Below are 21,438 nucleotides of genomic sequence, written 5' to 3' on the forward strand. Positions count from 1 at the left end.
AAGAAGAAGAAGAATGATGGGGTTTATAAATTCTTCCTCTTATTCTTCTTCTTTCTCTTCTTGTTTCCATCTCTAAAAGTCCTCTTGAGGACAGAAGTCAGAAATTCATTTTATTTCCTGTGTTCACTGTGATGTGATGTAATGATCCATTTAAATATGAATCAATATCAGAAACATAATCATACACTATATTTAGCATGTAATATTTAGCATGCAGAATATTGTTATTGTTGTGTGTTTGCTTTTTGTTGTGTTTCGGACCTGAAGTGGAGCTGGAACTCTGATTTCTGAGACACTTGTGTCAACAGCTGTGTCCTTACGGACAGCTGTCTCCACGGCTTCCAGAGTTTCCTCTGGGGCAGCTGTCTCAGTAGCTTCCACCCTGTCATCTGAGGCCGTTGTCTCCACTGCTTCCACATGTCCCTCTGAGACCGGTGTCTCCACTACTTCCACAGTTTCCACCGAGGAAGCTTGTCTACTGGGGCAGGGGACTCGGCGGGACGGACATTCTGTGAGGCAGCAGTGTTGACAATGTCCTCTGAAGCAGATGCCTCGGCGGTTTGGACAGTGTCCTTTGCACAAGGTGTCTCAACAGCCGGGGTGTTCCTTTCAAACCAGGGAGGCAGCACTGGTTGGAGCAGTTTTGGTGGTACATTGTGCAGTGTTGCACAATGCTCGGTGCTCTCTGCAGGCACTTTCTGTGGATGGTGTGGCCAATCTTCTTGATAAATTTTCTATTGCCCTGGTGTTGGGAACTGGGGCGTGCCTCCACTTTGGGCTCCTCTGCCTTGCGTGCCTCCACCTTGGGCTCCTCGGCCCTGTGTACCTCCACCTTGGGCTCCTCGGCCCTGTGTACCTCCACCTTGGGTTCCTCGGCCCTGAGCACCTCCACCTTGGCCTCCTCGGCCTTGCGTGCCTCCACCTTGTTCTCCTCTGCCCTGCGCACCTCCACCTTGCGCACCACCACCTTGCGCTCCTCCCAAGACCTGAAGTACTCGATGGTGCTGTAACACAACAGAGAAGCTGCACTTAGAATCTAAACCCTGCTGTTAAAAGTTATGTCCTCAGCAGCGGAATTACCACCTGATGTTGACTGAAATACCCTCATAAGACCAAACATATCTCTGTTTCGACAATATAAAGAGTTCAATGCAATTAGTTTAAAAAGGAATGTAAAAAATCCTGATATTTGAACCCTGGCTGGTAAAAAGACACTAATTTACATGTGACTTACACTTTGCGGTCGTTCAGGAGTTTTCCGTTCAGCCGTTCCGCCGCCTCCGCTGACTCGTACTGAACGTACCCATAACCTTTTGATTCCACAACCTTCAGGAGAAACACAGCGTGTCAACACACAACACCACACTAATCATGAAACACAGATATTCAGCTATTCAGATATATATATTCATATATAACAGCTCAAAGCTCGAACCTTGCATGACACGATCCTCCCGAACACAGAGAAAGTGTCAAACAGGGAGGTGCAGTCAATGGACCAATCAAGGTTCCTGATGAATATGTTCCCTCCCTTGATGGGCTTGGCGGTGGGTTCCCAGTTTGACCACATGACACGCATGGGTCTCTCCAGGAGGAGTTCAAAATTGAACATATCGATGGCTCTCTCAGCTGAGGGAACAGAAATAAGCCATTCATTTTTAATTAAAGTCTATTATAGTCTATATATAACTCATCCAAATATCTTTTCATATCTTTTTAGTACCATTTAAAACATGACCATATCCATATAGTAAAACTATAAAATACTACAGAAGTTACACATGTAGCCTTAAATCTGCTGCAAAAACAGGTAAGAAACAGTGTAGAAAAAAGAAAAGGTTTGTTTTACCGTCATCTCGATAGCGAAAGTTGACGTACGCGTATCCGAGAGGAGAGCCGGTCTTCCTGTCCCTGCAAATGTGGACAGATTGGACGTGTCCTGAAGGTCTAAATCTATTAGAAAGTATCACCTCTGATACTTCAGGGTGAAGATCTTTCACAAACAGTGCAGCCATTGTATAAAACAGTTAAAAGTGGTGAAATACTGCTAAACGCTGTAAAATGCTGCTAAACTCAGTGAAACCGCTGCTAAATGCTGTAAAAATGCTGCTAAATGGTGTAAAATCGCTGCTACACAAGGGGCACTGTTTCTCTGTCGATAGCTAAAGGTGGTCTGAGGATGGTTGCTATGTACGTCATCAGGTGATGTTCTGAACAGAATTCAGAATTCTACATGATGCCAATTGGTCACATGACCTCATGACATCATGTAAGCAGTTAACATTAAACAGTTAAGTTCCAAACCCCAATAATGAATCCAATTCAAAATGGCTTTTAATATTAATATAGAAACACTGTATAGGCCTGGACAGGAAAGAGGCTGAGCTGCAATTAATCCCCAAAAAACATTCACTGACTATATTTTCAATGCATAGATATTAACCTAACGTAAACACTACTCTTTCAAGCTGCATTTAAACTGCATTTTGGAAGGTCAAACTCCAGGACACCATTGAAGGTCACTATATGGAGAAAAATCTGAAATGTTTTCTTAAAAAAACATCATTTCTTTAATGAAGAAAGAAAGACATGAACATCTTGGATGACCAGGGGGTGAGGAAATTATCAGTAGATTTTTGTTCTGGAAGTGAACTTCTCCTTTAAAGGATCTGCTGCTAACATCTTGGTGCCAGATACCACAGCACACCTTCAGGGATCTAGTAGAGTCCATGCCTTGACGGGTCAGGGCTGTTTTGGCAGCAAAAGGATGACCAAAACAATATTAGGCAGGTGGTCATGATGTTATGGGTAATTGGTGTAGAATGTTTTACTAATTAATGAACATCTTTTGTTGTTGAGTTGCATCCAATATTGTGGAACATCACCGAAGCAAATTATCCACATTATTCCAGTTATAAAGGATCATGATCTCACCAAACTCTTGATTTTTTGCTCTTAAAGTTTTAGACCAAAATCTAAAACATATCCTGTTACTGAAAATAACACAAACAAACCTTATTAGAAAAACACTAAACTGGAGACTCCTTCCAAATATATTACACATTTCCTCATGAAAAGCTTCAACATATCACCAGCCACACCCTTTTTATTAACGAATGAATCTGACCAATCAGAATCAAGCATTTACAACATTACTATAGGATACTGTAGCTCTGGAACAAAGCTGCACTTTTTATCCGTCACACACAGTTTACACAGATAGACTGTATTATCTGTAATGATGCTATAATTATCACATCAGCCAAATCAGGGTTCTCATACCCACCACATAAAGATCTTTTTCTCTGTCTCTCTCTCAGTATGTTTTAAGTACGTCAGGAGGAACAGTTTCAAATGATCAATTTTATATTTGGTCAGGCAAAAATGGCGATATACCTATACAGACTGATGCAAAGAGAATTTTCCTCAGACTTGTTAAATCAAGAATTTTAATTGATTTTAATTTCTACAGAAAGATGAATGATGTGAAGATGTTTGAGACAGTGTGGTGTCATGCTAATGCTCTGTGCTCTGTAGCAGAAGAGAAACCCTGCTTTGCACCAGAGCTAAACTAAATCCACCATTCACTGATGTGTCTTAACTTAATTTATTGAAATATTTTAAAATGTATTTATTGAATTACTGAGTCACCCTGATTTTACCACATATTATGTGACTTATGTGTAAATAAAAGGATTGTAAAAGTCAAAGTCTCTCTCTTTCTCTCTCTCTGTCTCTCATGGATAAGGACACCAGAAGAAGAAGAAACAGCAGCAACAAATAAATGACATTGTCCCCTATTCAGGGCTGACCACAGTTTAAAAACCCGTACTATGACGTCCTTCAGTTTTCGTGACACGGGTAAAGAAAATAATTGCTCAGTTCGATTCTGTGTATAATGACCCACAGGCATCGGGCAGTGATTATATATTTATACAAAAGCTGTACTTTTGTAATAAAAAGCATTTTTATTATTATATGTATGTTATATTTCTATAATGTATATTTTTAGCCTTTATATATTTTTATTTTACTCCTGCTTGGTCAAATCGTGGTCGTCATGGTTATGTTCAGAGTTGTCCACTAGAGGGCAGCAGAGATTTTGTTCCCCCCCCCACCATATATACACAGGTGTATTTGAATAAATTAGAATATCATCGAAAAGTTGCTTTATTTCAGTAATTCAATTCAACAAGTGAAACTCTATAGTATATAGATTCATTACACACAGACTGATATATTTTTTATATATTTTAAGTGTTTAATTTTTTTTAATTTTGATGATTATGGCTTGCATCTAATGAAAACCCAAAATTCAGAATACTAGAATATTACACCAATAAAAAGCTAATTAAAAAAATGATTTTCAACACAGAAATGTTGGACTACTGAAAAGTATGAACATGTACAGCACTCAATACTTGGTCGGAGTTCCCTTTGCATGAATTACTGCAGCAATGCGGCGTGGCATGGAGACGGTCAGTCTGTGGCACTGCTGAGGTGTTATGGAAGCCCAGGTTGCTCTGATAGCGTCCTTCAGCTCTTCTGCGTTGTTGGGTCTGGTGTCTCGCATCTTCCTCTTCACAGTACCCCACTGATTCTCTATGGGATTTCTATGGGATTTCACAGGGTTTGCTGGCCAATCAAGCACATGGACACCATGGTCCTTAAACCAGATATTAGTACTTTTGGCAGTGTGGGCAGGTGCCAAGTCCTGCTGGAAAATGAAATCAGCATCTCCATAAAGCTGGTCAGCAGAATGAAGCATGAAGTGCTCTAAAACCTCCTGGTAGATGACTGTGGACCTGATAAAACACAGTGGACCAACACCAGCAGATGATACGGCTCCCCAAACCACTCCCCAAACTTTACACTGGACCTCAAGCAACTTTGGATTTTTTGCCTCTCCTCTCTTCCTTCAAACTCTGGGATCTTGATTTCCAAATGAAATGGAAAATTTATTTTCATCTGAAAAGAGGACGTGTTGCCCACAGAGCAACAGTCCAGTCCTTTTTGTCCTTAGCCCAGGTAAGACACCTCTGATATCGTCTCTGGTTCAGGACTGGCTTGACACAAGGAATGCGACTGACTCCAGCTGCAGTCCACTCCTTGTGAATCTCCCCCAGATTCTTGAAGGGGCTTCGTTTCACAATCCTCTCAAGGCTGCGGTTATCCCTGTTGCACCTTTTCTATCACACTTTCTTTCCATTCAAATTTCATTAACGTGCTTGGACACAGCACTCTGTGAACATCCAGCTTCTTCAGCAATGACCTTTTGTGTGTTACCCTCCATGTGCAGGGTCTCAATGACCGTCTTCTGGATGTCTGTCAAGTCAGCAGTCTTCCCCATGACTGTGTAGCCTACTGGACCAGACTGAGAGACATTTAAAGGCTCAGGAAACCTTTGCAGGTATTTTAAGTTAATTAGCTGATTAGAGTGCGACACCATGAGTCTCTAATATTGAACTTTTTCACAATATTTAAATTTCTTTAAAATTTTAAATTCACAGTTTTAAAAATGGATTATTAATAGTCATGCACAGTTACTTCAAGTTCTGAAATCATATTTATTTTTAATTTAACAGTTTTTTAAATTTTGACTGATTTCTCTCATTACCGCAACACCGTCCACAATTTACAAACATTTTTTCTTTATATTTTGAAGAAACCTGACATTTTTTCAAAATGACGTGACAAACCTGAGAGAACATCATTTTAAGATTCTGCACATGCATTTAAAATCAAAGTACTATATCTCTATTAATTAAATTAACATCTAATAATCATGAGTTTCGGTAATGAGGTTAATTATTTCGGTAATGATAATAAGTATACTAGTCTGAGATAATGCAGAAAGAAACAGATAATATTTACACAATCATGCATTCAAGTTCAAAACAGTTTTATTGTCCAGTGCTTCAAAAATACAAAAGCCAAAAATAAAAAAAATTAAGAAAAACATTAAAACAGGAATAAACAGGACAACATTTCAACGTTTACCTAAAAAACATGAAGCATTTTACCATGGCACTAAAAAATAACTGACCACTGTCTTTTTTTCTTTTCATGTTGCTTCTTAGTCAGCTCTTCAGTTTTCTTTATTTTTCCAGTTTGTTTTCGTTTTTGATTCCTGGAAGCGGAAAGAAAGCATTACATTAAATTAGTCTCATAACATGGGGAAAAAACATTTTATGTATACGTGTGTGTGTGTTCTATACTGGGCCTGAAGTTGTGGGGTGGGGTAGAGCTTAATTTTGAAACGTGGATTGGCGGTCCATATCCTCCACCTCCTGTTGAAGTGGCTTGTTCATATGAACTTACAGCATGTGTGTCCAACCAGCATGGGAATGCAGCCCAAGGTTGTGAAACACTTATGCCGAGTTCACACTGCACGATTTTCAAAGTAGTCGGATCACTGTTGTTTTCACGCTGCACGACTGTCTGGGGGAGCATTCAGTTGCCGCTGTGTGGCGCATAGCAGTAAAGAGGAAGCACACGCACGACAAGGGTGGGACTCGAACCCACGCGTGCAGAGCACAATGGATTAGGAGTCCATCGCCTTAACCTCTCGGCCAAAGCCAGGGCAAAAGGGACTGCCTGGAGGGGGGAAAGAAAAAAAAAAGGGGGGGGGGAGGAGGGAGGAGGGGGGGAAAGAGGAGGAGATTTTTTTTTTTTTACTCTCCTACTAGATTTTACTCAAAAAAAATTACTGAAAGGTCAACGCTCAGATTTATTTCACCTTATTTTTCCCAAATCCAATAATATTCTGTTTTTTTCAACAAGAATATATCTACACTTAATATTAAATTCTTTGTATACTTTCATTAAACTAAAAGATTACCACACAGGACACTTATTTCTCCAAACAAACTTTATTCCCTTTAAACAATTAAAAACTTTACTTAATAACAGCACAAGTATTAATAACAATAATAACTATTTATTACTATGTAATTATATTACTATTATTAAGAACAATAATTATTATTAAGAACAACAAAATTACAATTTTAAAAAAAAAAATTACAAGTCTTTTTTTTTTCTTTACAAAAGTCTTTTTTTTTTTACAAAACTACAAGTCATTACAAAAATTACAAAAGTCATAACTACAAAACTTTTTTTTTTTTTTACAAAATTACAAGTCTTTTTTTTTTTTTTAAACAAAATTACAAAAGTCATTACAAAATAGACTATAGAGAGGCTTTCCACTGCTCAATGGTCTTCCCAGATGCTGGACAGTACCATTTTCCTTTCACCTGAGTGTGGCCAGTAAGTTTGTTTTTTGACTGACCACATATTTTGCATTTGTACTCATAGCCTTCTTTAGAATGCCGCTTCCTTGGTGGCTCCCCTCTTGCCACACGCTCTTGATCCTCTTGCTCTGCCTTTCGCAGTCTCCATGCACGTTGTCGATTCTGAGACTGCAGTACTGGAGCTGATGGCTGAGGACCCGGCAGAAAGGATGACCACCCCTGAGTCTGCGGTTCTGGAGCTGATGGCTGAGGACCCGGCAGAAAGGATGACCACCCTTGAGTCTGTGGTGTTGGAGCTGATGGGCGATGAGCAGGTGGAAAGGATGACCACTCCTGAGTCTGTGGTGTTGGAGCTGATGGCCGGTGAGCAGGCGGAAAGGTGGACCATTCTTGGGAATGTGGTGTTGGAGCTGACGGCCGATGAGCAGGCGGAAAGGATGACCAACCCTGAGGCAGAGGTCCTGGCGCTGATGGATGATGACCCTGCTGATCTGAAAACCCAGGCCAGTTAAACCAATCAGGATCTTGCTGGACCCCAGGCCAGAAGGGTTCACCTGCTGCCTGACTCTGTGACGCTGTAGTCTCTGTTCTTGCATGCTTACGGCGGCGAATTACTGCCTCACCCTCAAGATTTTCAGGTTCCTGGAACTCAATGACAGCATGTCCATGTTGAACAGGTGTTGATGGGAGCCCTCTAGGTTTTGGCAGTAAATCTTTTGCCACACTGATCTGCTGGGGAAGGTCCACTCCTTGTAGCAAGGTGTCCCGGTCAGTTCTCTTCTGCCGATCAAGCAGCCTGAAAAAACAAATCCATTTTAGAATAAAAAATTGCAAAGCTTTCATCATTGAACTGAGTGTAGAGAACAGAAGCCCAACTCACCAAGAAGAAACTGTAGTGTTATTTATGGTTACTAAAACCAGGTTGGTCCGGTCCAGCAGCTCTTTGCAGTCTTCAAGCAGCTGCTTGATGTGACTGTATGTCATGACGATTGCCTGTGGAATAGGAAAGGTTTTTCCCTTGTTGTCTTTAGGCCTATTCCTTGCTTCCCTGTATTCCTTCAAAAGCTTGAGGGCAACACATTCAGAAATCCTGTTGGCATCAGGTCTCTGGGCAGCCTGGCCATGAGTCATGAACAGTCTGTGGATAAACAGATGCATTGTTTGTGTAATGCATGATCAATATTCTATCACTACAATTGTTTCAATAACAGCATCACCAAAATATACAGAATATTATTTCAGAAAATGCAAATCACATACGACTACTTTTTATTTTTGTTTACACGAACATGCGTCTGCCAGTTTTCAAATAAGAAAGGTAATTGCTATTGTGACATGATAATTTACACAATTCCTTTGAGAACTGTCAGAAATATACTTCCACAGTCTGTATGTAAATTACAAAATGTGTGCATCCACTAAAGGTCAACTCACCTCTCAGCCGCTTGCTGACCAGGGGCTGAGCCACTACGCTTCCGTGAAGCTCTCCATGGACCTGGCAAGGTCTTTTTCTTGGATTTAAGTGAATATCTGGAGGGGATTTGGTCCATGGCATGCAGACAGGAATACAGTCGCAAGATCTCTGCTATCTCGTTGGTTGATAAAGCAGTAATGGTGCGGTTGAGGCTGACAAGGTACCCTGCCAAGTCATCCACTGCCTCCCATCCAAGAACACCCCTTGAATCACAACGACTATCCTGTTAAAAAAAAAAATCCTTAATTTCGGTAAAAAAAACTGATAAATTATTCTTCACAATTTACAGATTATCAAACTTTAGCCATTTTACCGGAGCCAATGCGTCGGGCACACCAGAGTAAATATCCTCAGTGTCACTGTCAGTAAGATGAGGGCCACTGCTTCCAAGACTGGTTTCCTAAATTATACATTGTTAGTCAGGAATAAACTACAAAAACTCTAAACAAAATGTAGATTTTGTTTAGAATCTACAACCTGTAGATTCATGTGACAATTCAACATAAAGAGCAACTGTAAATTAACTTTCCCTAAAAAAAAGTCACATTACCTGGTATGAGGAGTCAGCAAGTATGTCAAGGCTGCTGGAGGTGTGTGAAGTGTCTACACTGATATCAGTCACATCACAGACTGTGACATCCAGGCACTCATCCTCCTGAACTTCAGCCTGCACCTCTGGCAGAGTGATGCCTATTTCAGCATGCTGCAGAGGAGCCAGCAGATCCCCTCTGTTGGACTGTGCCAGCAAGTACTCCACAGCAATATGCTCACCTATCATAAAAAACATTAAATATTTTTTGAATTAAGAGAAGTAGATCAGACTATGTAACATTTTTAACAAACAATCTATTGTTAATTATTTGCCATTAATTTTAATCGCTTATGAAAATTGCACTGAGTAAGAAAAATAAAATCACATAGGCAGAAGAAAGCAAACTAAACTGAATAAATTTACAACCTCACATTCAGTGATATCACGTTAGATTTGGTCAAACTGCCAACTTGGATTGTAATCCATCTGCTAATATTTAAATAACACATTTTGTTTATCAAGTGATATATTTTGAATATATCTTGACACGCTCTGTGCTAATTTTGTGATGTCTTTTGTCTATGACCTTATCTTATGACCACTATATCCTTTGTTTAAGTCTTCAAAGATTGAATAAAGAATGTGTCGTGCACAGACACTCTGTCATTAGTCTACCTGTAGTGAACTTTGCCACCACCTTCGTTAACACCTTTGATGTCCATCGTTAATGCCTTTTGTTACCCATGGACAACGCCTTTTGTCATTAGCCCATCTGTAGTGACCTCTGTTGACACCTTTGACGTCCATCGTTAAATGCCTTTTGTTACCCATACGGAATGCCTTTTATCACACATACCATAGATAATGACAAATCCAAGTGTCTGACTCCCTGTCTGTCTCAATAAACTCTGAAAAAGCATTGCTACCTAAACCCTGACTATGTTTGTCTATCATCAAGCAAGTAGTTAGATGAATCTTACCGGTGGGTTTCCCAGGGGGTGTGAATTCTGGCAGGAGGGCACATCCGAGGACTCTGCTGCTGAAGGCATTCATTTGAGACATCAGACGTACATCATAGATTTTACTCTGTGATGTACCACTCATGTCGACAGCTTGATATGCTCGGTTGACATTCCATCTAGATACACCCTCAAGCATGTACATCTGTGTGTGCAGAGCATTGCATCGCCACCCTATAAAGACAAAATGATCATAAAAATACTAACTGCATTTAGTAAATAATGAATCACATGTTCACCCTTAGGAAATCTTCCAGTGATAAACGAATAAGACATCGAGTTTCTTAAGATGAAGAATTCAACAGCAACCATGTAAATATAACAAATGATTTATGTGAAAGATCTATTTAAACAAATATGATATTTTCACATAATTTCAGTTTACCTGGAATAAAATTACACTGGTGGTGATGGAAGCTCTCCAGAGAAGAGGACCCTCTGCCACACCTCAGAACATCCAAGACCTTGTCGCCCTTTAACCCAGTGCCCAGTTTTGTATAAAGCTGTACACCAGGTGGATCTTGGATGCATGGCAAGTGCCTTTGTTGTACCTCCCACACATGTGTCATGCTCTCTGGATTTATGAGACGCAAACCTGTGGTGTCTGTCAGTTCCCACATTGAGTCCAGCAATCCTTGTATCATTGACCGTGTTTCTTCAACCCCACGAGTCCTCCTCCTGCAGTGTTTGGCCAGCTCACTGGAGGTGATGCTTGACAGAACTTGGGCTTCAGATGGAATATGGCTGCCATGTTTTTTTAAAAGCTCTGCCTTCTTTGCTGCTTTAAGCTGACAGATGTCATCCTTGTCCCACTCAAAAATGCAGCTGGACAACTTGGAGCAAAATGTGCCAAACAGTGGATGGTGCTCTGTTGTAAGACCAGAAGTGAAGCGCCTCATGAAGTGGAAAATATCAAGTCTCACTTTGGTTTTCCATGGTCGAAACCAGGTGAGAACTGGGGTTACACCTGTACCAATGAGAAACGATAAGTGAATTTATGCAGAGAAGCAATGAATCATTTTTTTTTTATTTCAATTTTGAAGTGAAATTAAAAAAAATAATTGACAGAATTCTTGGTAGGGAAAGATTGTCACACACCTGTCTCACTGCAGCAATCCCTGTCAACATAAATCACTTCTGGCTCTGCCTCCCCAGCATCCATGTAGCGCTTAACTATACCTTGACACAGTTCATCCAGACCAGCTCCCTCACCAGTGGTCAGGACACAATTCAGGACTTGGCCAAACTCGTTTCCAATGTTGGTCATCCATGTAGCTGTGTCTGCAATGCCACCAGCAAGCTTTTTGGTGATCTATACAAACACAATGCAAAAAATATATATATTTACATACACATACACACACACACACACATACACACACACACACATATATATATATATATATAACATAAATATATGTGTACTTGCCTTCTTTGTAGAATCAAGCTTCAGGATTCTACCATATGTTGAGGTAATGACACCCTTTAGCTCGTCAAGATGACCAAGGATCTCATTCGCATGAACGGTTTCAAACCACTGGGCCAGGGGTAAGGGGCTGAAAGGTGGTGGCCGCTGATAGACTGCCTCAGACTGGATCAGGGCACAACGCTTTTTGTGAAGTTCACAGTCTGACAGGTATTCTACAGTTCGTCTTGCCCACTCCTCACTGTGAATTTCTTGTAGGGACTCCTGCAAGTAACTTGAGCTGTTTCCTGCAGTCCTTGACTTCAACAAAGTCACGCATTTCCTGTCAAGGGCAAGCTGAGTGGTGAGGACAGCCAGGAATTTGTTTCTGTGGGAAGGATCAAGTTGTTGTAGCACCTCCATACTCCAAGGGCAGATGGGAATCCTACACTTGCTACAGCGAGGGTAGTCTGCTCCAATGAGATAATACCTGGAGTCAATGTCAATGACTTCCCTCACTTTTGTGTAGATCCCTGAATGGTGCATTTTCATATTACATGCAGTGCATTTTATAGGAATGCCCCACATCCGCATTGGTGCCCACAGAAACATTCGCTGCCTGAAATAGCTGCCTGGATCAGGAGGTGAAGTTCCAGGCTTGCCAGGACTTGGTGGATGAAACCAGTTTTGGGAAAATTGTTGCTTCAGCTGTCCTGTACTGTCATAAAGACACTGCGCTATCCACCTCTGAACTGCTGGTTTAATAACTCTACAGAATTGCTTGGGGAGAAAACTCACCCAATTCACTTCTGGAGGCTTTATGCTGATTTCAGGCGTGGTTGATGTGTGAGGAGCACTTCGTGGAGCTTCTTGTCGCTCTTCAGGATGAGTTGCAAATGCCTCTTTGAGTGGAGCTGGAGGTGGCACCACAGTTGTCATTCTTTGATCTGCAGCACTGGTGGAATGGTGATCATTTTCAATGTGCTTAAGCATTCCAACTGCACCCTGAACTATTGTGCCACATTGGTCACAACTCTCTTCGACATGGTAGTCTATGAGATGTCCAGAGAAATGCTCCAAAACAATGTCTTTTTTGCATAAACTACAGGTGATCATCTTATGCTCACTTGCTTGAGTAGTGGTCTGAGTGGCTGGACAAACTGTGGTGCTGGTCAGAGGTGCTGGACGAACTGATGGTGCTGGACGAACAATTGTGCTGGTCAGAGGTGCCGGGCAAACTGATGGTGCTGGACGAACTGTTGTGCTGGTCAGAGGTGCTGGATGAACCGTTGTGCTGGTCAGAGGTGCTGGCCGAACTGATGGTGCTGGACGAAGCGTTGTGCTGGTCAGAGGTGCTGGGCGAACTGATGGTGCTGGACGAACCGTTGTGCTGGTCAGAGGTGCTGGGCGAACTGATGGTGCTGGACGAACTGTTGTGCTGGTCAGAGGTGCTGGACGAACCGTTGTGCTGGTCAGAGGTGCTGGCTGCGTTGCTGAGCTGGTCTGAGGGGCTGTTTGTATTGGCTGACTCCCTGTCTGCTGAGTTGACTGAAAAAAAAAAGAAAAAAAAAAGCATTAGTGTTTTCCACAGATCATAAAGTATGCCAGTGAATTTTTAAACAAAACAATGTATTTTTTAATTGACAATAAATTCTGCTATGAAGAATAAAACATGGAAGAAATTTAAAAAAATTAGTAATGGCAGTGGAAGTTTATCATAACCTACCTTGTGATAACCGCATTTGCAAATGATACTTTGCCCAAAGATGTTGTGACTATGAGTCTTGTTGTGTAATGGACAGTTATTGATGGAATGCAATACATCCTTCCACTTCTTTGACCCCGGCTTCTTGCCTGTTGTGAAGTGGTACTTCCCTTGGGCATACTTGCACATGATGTCATGCCAAAAAGTGTCTGGTTTACCCGTCTTAGTCATATCTACATATATGAAATAACAGGGTACAAAGGTCAGGAAACATGTACACAGAGAATGTGTTTATCAAATAAACAATCGTACACAGTAGGACATATAGTGAAATGAAAATATAGTGAAAAAAATCAGATATTGAAATGAAAATATAGTGAAAAAAACAGATATTGAAATGAAAATATAGTGAAACAAATCAGATATTGAAATGAAAATATAGTGAAAAAAACAGATATTGAAATGAAAATATAGTGAAACAAATCAGATATTGAAATGAAAATATAGTGAAAAAAATCAGATATTGAAATGAAAATATAGTGAAAAAAAAACAGATATTGAAATGAAAATATAGTGGAAAAAAAATTAGTTATTAGGCTGATGGTATCCTAAGTCTGTGACCTACTGAACCAGTGTTAATGTATTCATCAATAGAGACTTCAGAGCACTTTTGTTGCTCTGGATAATAGTGTGTGCCAAATGCCAGACATCTGAATGTAAATGCTTTTTTTTCTATTACAACCGAGTGTTCGCGCCAAATATAGAGAGGGACGTGTCTGGCCTTTATTCTAAACGCAAAAATTTGGCACGAACACGCGGTTATAATAGAAAAAAAAGTTATACATTTACATGCCTGGCAACGTAAAAAAAAGTGCTCCGAAGACTCTATTAATGAATACATTAACACTGGTATCCACAGACTTAGGATGGGATCCACAGACTTAGGATACCATCAGCCTAATAACTGATTTTTTTTGACTATACAGTATATAGTATAAGTAAAATCATGCCCAGCAAAAGCGGATCAATATAAATCGATATAAATGTTCGTCGCGACGAAACAGATAATAAAATAGTCTAACCAACGACTGAACAATAAAGTTAGCCAAATCAAAGACTGTACTCACCTGCACGGTGCCGATAGGTTGCCGAAAGGTCCGAAAGGAGACTAAATATGTGTAAATATGTCTGTCACAGCGGTAAATATATATGTCAGGATCGCGAACTAAAGTCACCTCCTTCACGCAAGTTACGTGATATCGCTTCGGCCAATGACAGATCAGCCCCGCCCCAACCTCCTGCTTCGGCCAATGAGAGGTTATCCCCGCCCCAACCCCCTGATTCAGCCAATGAGCGTTTTGCCCCGTTAGGACTCGCCGTTCAGATTTGTTAGGACTTGTTAGGATATCTGTTAGGATTTGTGTTAGGAATTGTTCGGATTTCCGTTAGGAATCGTTTGAAGTGTGTTAGGACTCGTTAGGACATGCTTTGCCGTCCATTCACCTCAGGGTGCGGCCACCTCGTCAGGCGGCAGGACTTCCAAGGAGCCTTGTCAAAAGCAGGGGTTTTCTAATGGCATGCGGGCTAGGTAGCTGCCTTGCCAATGATTCGTACAGAGGTATTAAGGCATTAAGGCATGCAGTCACGTAAACTGAAGGGTGCAGGCTAAGCGTTCAACGAGAACCCAAGAGTTCTGTAGCATCCGAGTTTTTTGCTCTCGACTCGGACCAGGGGCTTTCAGATCTTTAGCCTGCGCTATTTCCATGTTTTGCTGTTTTCAAGTCTGAGGCATAAGTTGCAGAACTGTGCTGGTAGACTACACTGCCTACAGCTGCCGAAACCCGGGATCGAACCAGGGACCTTTAGATCTTCAGTCTAACGCTCTCCCAACTGAGCTATTACGGCACCTCCACCAGGGCTCTCCTGTACGTGTGAGTGATCAGGTTTTTGTCGGCACGACTGCGCACCACGTCCAGACTGGAGAGGCAAACTTCTTTCGAAAGCGGTAGAGCTTTTTCCTTAAGGGCATAGACAGAAGGCATGGTTGCCTTACGCCACTCAAATCCCACGCTACCCGAGGGCGCTGGTGGGGTTACGCGTGTGTGGTAAGAAGATGACCGAGTCATTCGGCCAGACAAGGAGGAAGCCTGGCACGGGCACTACAAATGATCTGCCGTGCGACTAACACGCCTTCCACTTCACCAGCTCTACAGGAGACATCTAACCATTCCCAAGGAAGGAGGGAGCTCGGCCTTGGCTCGCGGCCGGTCACTGACCTCCATTGGTCCCGGATTATGGCCCCATGGTCAACCGCCACCCCTGTAGCCGTGAGCGGAAGGAACGCTTCTGCTTAAAGAAGAATAAGAAATGTGTTTGAATCCACATTTTCTAAAGGTGACTATATTATTATTACTATTATTTTTTAAATTATTTTTTAACCAGTCTGCTCTGATAAAAATATTCAGCCTGATCTACCTAATAAAAATAATTATGTAGTTCAACTAAGACTAGTCTTTGTATTTATTACTTAATTTTCTATATGTAAGAAATACTTCTTGCTCTAAATTTCTGCATTTCCTTAGTCATTGTTTTGGGTTTGCTCTACTTAACTTTGAGAGTTTTAAAAGTGTATTTTTTATTGAAACTTAAACCTAATTTTTTTAAAGCTTCCATATTACTTAACTTTGAGTGGACCCTACTTTGTTTTTCTAAATGTACTAGTCACATTTGAAAGTTACATTTACTCCCATTTTCTGGTCAGGAACTAGGCATTTCCTATGCATTACAGGTAAAATATGAATTGTGTAATTATGCATTTTGAAATGCAACTTCACCCAGCACAAGAATAAAAGGAAGGAGATTTTTTATTATATGCACACACTCATGAACAGTCAGTTCTTCCAAAATGCACTTGGTCCTGAATTTACACAACATGAAATAAAGTAAATACCAGATTTAACAAAACAACAACAACCACAGAGTAGTGCGACATGCATTGGGAGAACCTGAGAAAATGCTGTTTAACATGAACAACTGTAAAACAGGGAGCTTACTGTGACTACCTTCACTGCCATCTGTATGGCTTTTAGGTTTGCAAGCTGACCTTGAGACTATGTACCTCAGAGGAAATGTTTTGTTCACATCCTGATTTTAGCACAGGGTTCTCAATCGTGGAGATCAAGGACCCCTGCCCTGCCCACTACAGATGACATAAACCAGGAGTCTTCAGTGAATCAGAAGCATGAAGACACCATCTGAGTCTCACTTCCACCATGAGAGTGAAGTGGGGAAAGACAACGTGAACAGGTATACAGAGCACTGATTAAATACAGTATATATTTATGACTCAGGTTTAGGATCTAGATGATAATATGTGTGGATGGGAGTATTCTACCTAATCTGGGGCATGAAGAGCTAATTGTGAGTGTTAGAGGAGCTAAACACGCAGCGCTAGCATGAGCATGTGAACTGAGTGCGCCATAGATTGGAAGGAAAACGGAACATCCACCAAAATATCCCCTTCTCAAATTTCAGACTCATCACCTATGTCAACTTACTTCACATCCAGTACAGTAGGTGGCGATAATGATCCTAAGGAGTTATTCGCCATTAAACAAGAAGAAGAAGAAGAAGAAGAAGAAGCAGCTCGACTCTCTGCTTGTCCGTCCATCAGTACCCAAAAGTAAAAAAAAGAAGAAAAAAATATATTTAGCTGCACCCCGAAACTGGAATGCCCGCAAACCACACATCAAGATAATAATTGAACTAACAAGTCAACACCAACAGAAAGTTTCAGTCAACAGGACCAAGCTAGCGATTGGCATTAGCGATTAGCATTAGCTGCTAGAGCTAACGCGATTGGCGCATAGAATATGCCATTTATTCATTAGCAATGTTACAAAAAGGCACCAAAGCGCGTGACATTAGACATCATTCTCACAAACTCCCGACTGGTTTTCATGACAAGTATCTAGACAACAATATCAAGTGTGGTGTCATTTCTTGTTAGCATATTAGCCACAGCTACGAGCTAAAGGTGAACATGCTATACACTCACCGGGCTTTCGGCAAGAAAAGTAGCCCAATATCTCGTACGGCTTCCAATAAGTTGTGGTTAATTCATTTTAATTCACAACCAATTATTTTTCCAATACCACATCAATTATTTGTACCAATCACAGGCTTAGTAATGGCACAGATCAAGCTAGCGATTAGCATTAGCGATTAGCTGCTAACGCGATTGGCGTATAAAATATGCCATTTATTCATTAGCAATGTTACAAAAAGGCACCAAAGCGCGTGACATTAGACATCATTCTCACAAACTCCCGACTGGTTTTCATGACAAGTATCTAGACAACAATTTTATAATATATATAATAATTATAATAATATTAATCCTCAATATTCTTAAATGGAGGCTTGTGCTCTAGTCATCTCTTAATTTTGGACAAACAAAATTTACATTAGTCCACCCTCACAGGTTTTTTTTAACATTTCACATGCTGAAAGTCTGAATTTGTCAAATGTCAGATTCATTCAATCACCGCAAAACAAAAGACTTGAAGAAACCAACTCGGGTAAAACAACAAATTCTGTGACCACATTAATAATCTTGGATTTTTCTTCAACTGCATTTTTTCCTATTTAAAATATAGAAAGTAAACAATAGTTAATTTAAGATTCTGTACTCTTTCTAGGTGTCTATTTAAAGGTCAGATTTTCCTCATGTCTGATCTTTTTTACTGAAGCATGTGTTCAAGTGACACACTGATGCATTTGATCTAAAATGACTTGTAAGGTTTTGCATAAACTTGTGGTGTCCATGCAGCTCACATGCACACACTCATTTAAAGCAAAAAAGGCAACATGCTAAATGCTAGAAACTCAGAAAGCATAAATTTCAAAGATTTGACTTCAGGTTGTTGTCAAATAATATAATCTGTAAAACAAATTAATGTATTAAATAAAAAAAAATGGCATTTGGACCCCACTATATATATTATTATGGCCTTAGCAAGGCTATAAAGTGTCCACCTTTTATATATTTCTTTTCTGTTTTGTACATCCCTTATTTTGAAGGCTAGTGTATTAATTTAAGTGTGTTCATTTTTGACAGAAATGGCCTCAATGTGTCTTAAAATGTCCTTGTTTTGTCTGTGCAGGCAACATTTATAACTGATTCCAGGTGTTTTGAGGAAATGCATCTCAAGCTCTGAGATACGGCTGTGTCTAAAATTGATTTTTAAGACACTAATGTACATGGAAGTTGCTGGACAAAGCTCAGTCTGATGGTGTGCTTTTAGATCATTTGTGGCATATCTTGCTTCTTGTCATAGATAAATGTGAACTGTCTGAAAATGGAAAAATCGTGTTGGCAGTAGGACTAAAAGGCAACTGTAAGCAAACATTTTGATCAGTGGAGTTGAAATAAAGCTTATCTAACAGTTAGAACAGCTGTCCTGTGTTGTAATTATTTTATTGTTCATATTCTTATTATTAACATGAGTTAATCATAGTGGACTTTATACTGGACAATGGCAGCACACAGAGCGCTTACTCTAAATAAATTATGTTTATTAATATTTTTGTATGATATGGTGATGGAGTTCTAATTGAAACACTACAAACTAAAATATTTATGCTGTATTATTGGAGTACATGCCCACAAAATAAACAGCACACAGGTGATATTTCAGGAGTTTGGTGTCTGTAAACAGCTGTCTGTAGTTTTAACTCAGATCAGATCAAATCACTTTATTGTCACATCACCATCCACACATGTAGAAGTGAGTGAAATTCTTGAGTACAGCTCCAGACATTGCAGTAGAATATGTAATGTACAAATTTAAATACTTCTATATATAGTCTGTAATCAGCCTGTACAGTCTAAATTGCAATCTAAACATATACTTGGATAAACAGTATGGTAATGACATATGATACATTATTATAGAGTATACACAGTAGACATGGCACAGTATATTACAGTGTGATCATGTATAACAGTGCAGTGTGTGTTACAGTGTGATCATGTATAACAGTGCAGTGTGTGTTACAGTGTGATCATGTATAACAGTGCAGTGTGTGTTACAGTGTGATCATGTATAACAGTGCAGTGTGTGTTACAGTGTGATCATGTATAACAGTGCAGTGTGTGTTACAGTGTGATCATGTATAACAGTGCAGTGTGTGTTACAGTGTGATCATGTATAACAGTGCAGTGTGTGTTACAGTGTGATCATGTATAACAGTGCAGTGTGTGTTACAGTGTGATCATGTATAACAGTGCAGTGTGTGTTACAGTGTGATCATGTATAACAGTGCAGTGTGTGTTACAGTGTGATCATGTATAACAGTGCAGTGTGTGTTACAGTGTGATCATGTATAACAGTGCAGTGTGTGTTACAGTGTGATCATGTATAACAGTGCAGTGTGTGTTACAGTGTGATCATGTATAACAGTGCAGTGTGTGTTACAGTGTGATCATGTATAACAGTGCAGTGTGTGTTACAGTGTGATCATGTATAACAGTGCAGTGTGTGTTAGTGTGATCATGTATAACAGTGCAGTGTGTGTTACAGTGTGATCATGTATAACAGTGCAGTGTGTGTTAGTGTGATCATGTATAACAGTGCAGTGTGTGTTACAGTGTGATCATGTATAACAGTGCAGTGTGTGTTACAGTGTGATCATGTATAACAGTGCAGTGTGTGTTACAGTGTGATCATGTATAACAGTGCAGTGTGTGTTACAGTGTGATCATGTATAACAGTGCAGTGTGTGTTACAGTGTGATCATGTATAACAGTGCAGTGTGTGTTACAGTGTGATCATGTATAACAGTGCAGTGTGTGTTACAGTGTGATCATGTATAACAGTGCAGTGTGTGTTACAGTGTGATCATGTATAACAGTGCAGTGTGTGTTACAGTGTGATCATGTATAACAGTGCAGTGTGTGTTACAGTGTGATCATGTATAACAGTGCAGTGTGTGTTACAGTGTGATCATGTATAACAGTGCAGTGTGTGTTACAGTGTGATCATGTATAACAGTGCAGTGTGTGTTACAGTGTGATCATGTATAACAGTGCAGTGTGTGTTACAGTGTGATCATGTATAACAGTGCAGTGTGTGTTAGTGTGATCATGTATAACAGTGCAGTGTGTGTTACAGTGTGATCATGTATAACAGTGCAGTGTGTGTTACAGTGTGATCATGTATAACAGTGCAGTGTGTGTTACAGTGTGATCATGTATAACAGTGCAGTGTGTGTTACAGTGTGATCATGTATAACAGTGCAGTGTGTGTTAGTGTGATCATGTATAACAGTGCAGTGTGTGTTACAGTGTGATCATGTATAACAGTGCAGTGTGTGTTACAGTGTGATCATGTATAACAGTGCAGTGTGTGTTAGTGTGATCATGTATAACAGTGCAGTGTGTGTTACAGTGTGATCATGTATAACAGTGCAGTGTGTGTTAGTGTGATCATGTATAACAGTGCAGTGTGTGTTACAGTGTGATCATGTATAACAGTGCAGTGTGTGTCACAATGTGATCATGTATAACAGTGCAGTGTGTGTTACAGTGTGATCATGTATAACAGTGCAGTGTGTGTTACAGTGTGATCATGTATAACAGTGCAGTGTGTGTTACAGTGTGATCATGTATAACAGTGCAGTGTGTGTTACAGTGTGATCATGTATAACAGTGCAGTGTGTGTTACAGTGTGATCATGTATAACAGTGCAGTGTGTGTTACAGTGTGATCATGTATAACAGTGCAGTGTGTGTTACAGTGTGATCATGTATAACAGTGCACAGGTATAAATGTGATTCACAGGATGAATGTCATGTCATATGCACAGACAGTGTACAATGCACAGTGTGTTCACAGCCTGTGCATATGATTGCAACAGAGCATAGAAATAGAAATCACATTCATTTAACTAAGTTTGTGTGTAATAATCGGGAGACTTCACTGGAAGCGGGGACCAAACCCAGATCTCTGTGATAGTCGCGAACTCCCGCACACAGTGTAACAGACCCA

The 21,438-nt window shown here is 40.3% G+C and overlaps 1 protein-coding gene and 2 non-coding genes across 3 annotated transcripts; all 3 read right to left on the reverse strand.

Annotated features, from left to right (window-relative positions):
• Positions 1-443: 443 nt before the first annotated feature.
• On the reverse strand, positions 444-5,350 carry LOC131349845 (polyadenylate-binding protein 1A-like). The gene is made up of 6 exons (XM_058385332.1): positions 5,287-5,350; positions 1,850-2,017; positions 1,436-1,629; positions 1,235-1,326; positions 857-1,004; positions 444-698 (listed from the first exon to the last, which is right to left on the reverse strand). Exons 1-6 carry the CDS (start codon positions 5,348-5,350, stop codon positions 444-446), a joined length of 921 nt encoding a protein of 306 aa, XP_058241315.1.
• A 1,150-nt stretch (positions 5,351-6,500) lies between these two features.
• On the reverse strand, positions 6,501-6,585 carry trnar-ccu (transfer RNA arginine (anticodon CCU)). Its single transcript has one exon. It is a non-coding gene; the product is annotated as a tRNA-Arg (tRNA).
• An 8,635-nt stretch (positions 6,586-15,220) lies between these two features.
• Positions 15,221-15,293, reverse strand: trnaf-gaa (transfer RNA phenylalanine (anticodon GAA)). Its single transcript has one exon. It is a non-coding gene; the product is annotated as a tRNA-Phe (tRNA).
• Between the last annotated feature and the right edge of the window lie 6,145 nt (positions 15,294-21,438).

Source organism: Hemibagrus wyckioides, unplaced genomic scaffold (genome assembly GCF_019097595.1).
Source record: "Hemibagrus wyckioides isolate EC202008001 unplaced genomic scaffold, SWU_Hwy_1.0 Contig14, whole genome shotgun sequence".
Classification (NCBI taxonomy): Eukaryota; Metazoa; Chordata; class Actinopteri; order Siluriformes; family Bagridae; genus Hemibagrus; species Hemibagrus wyckioides.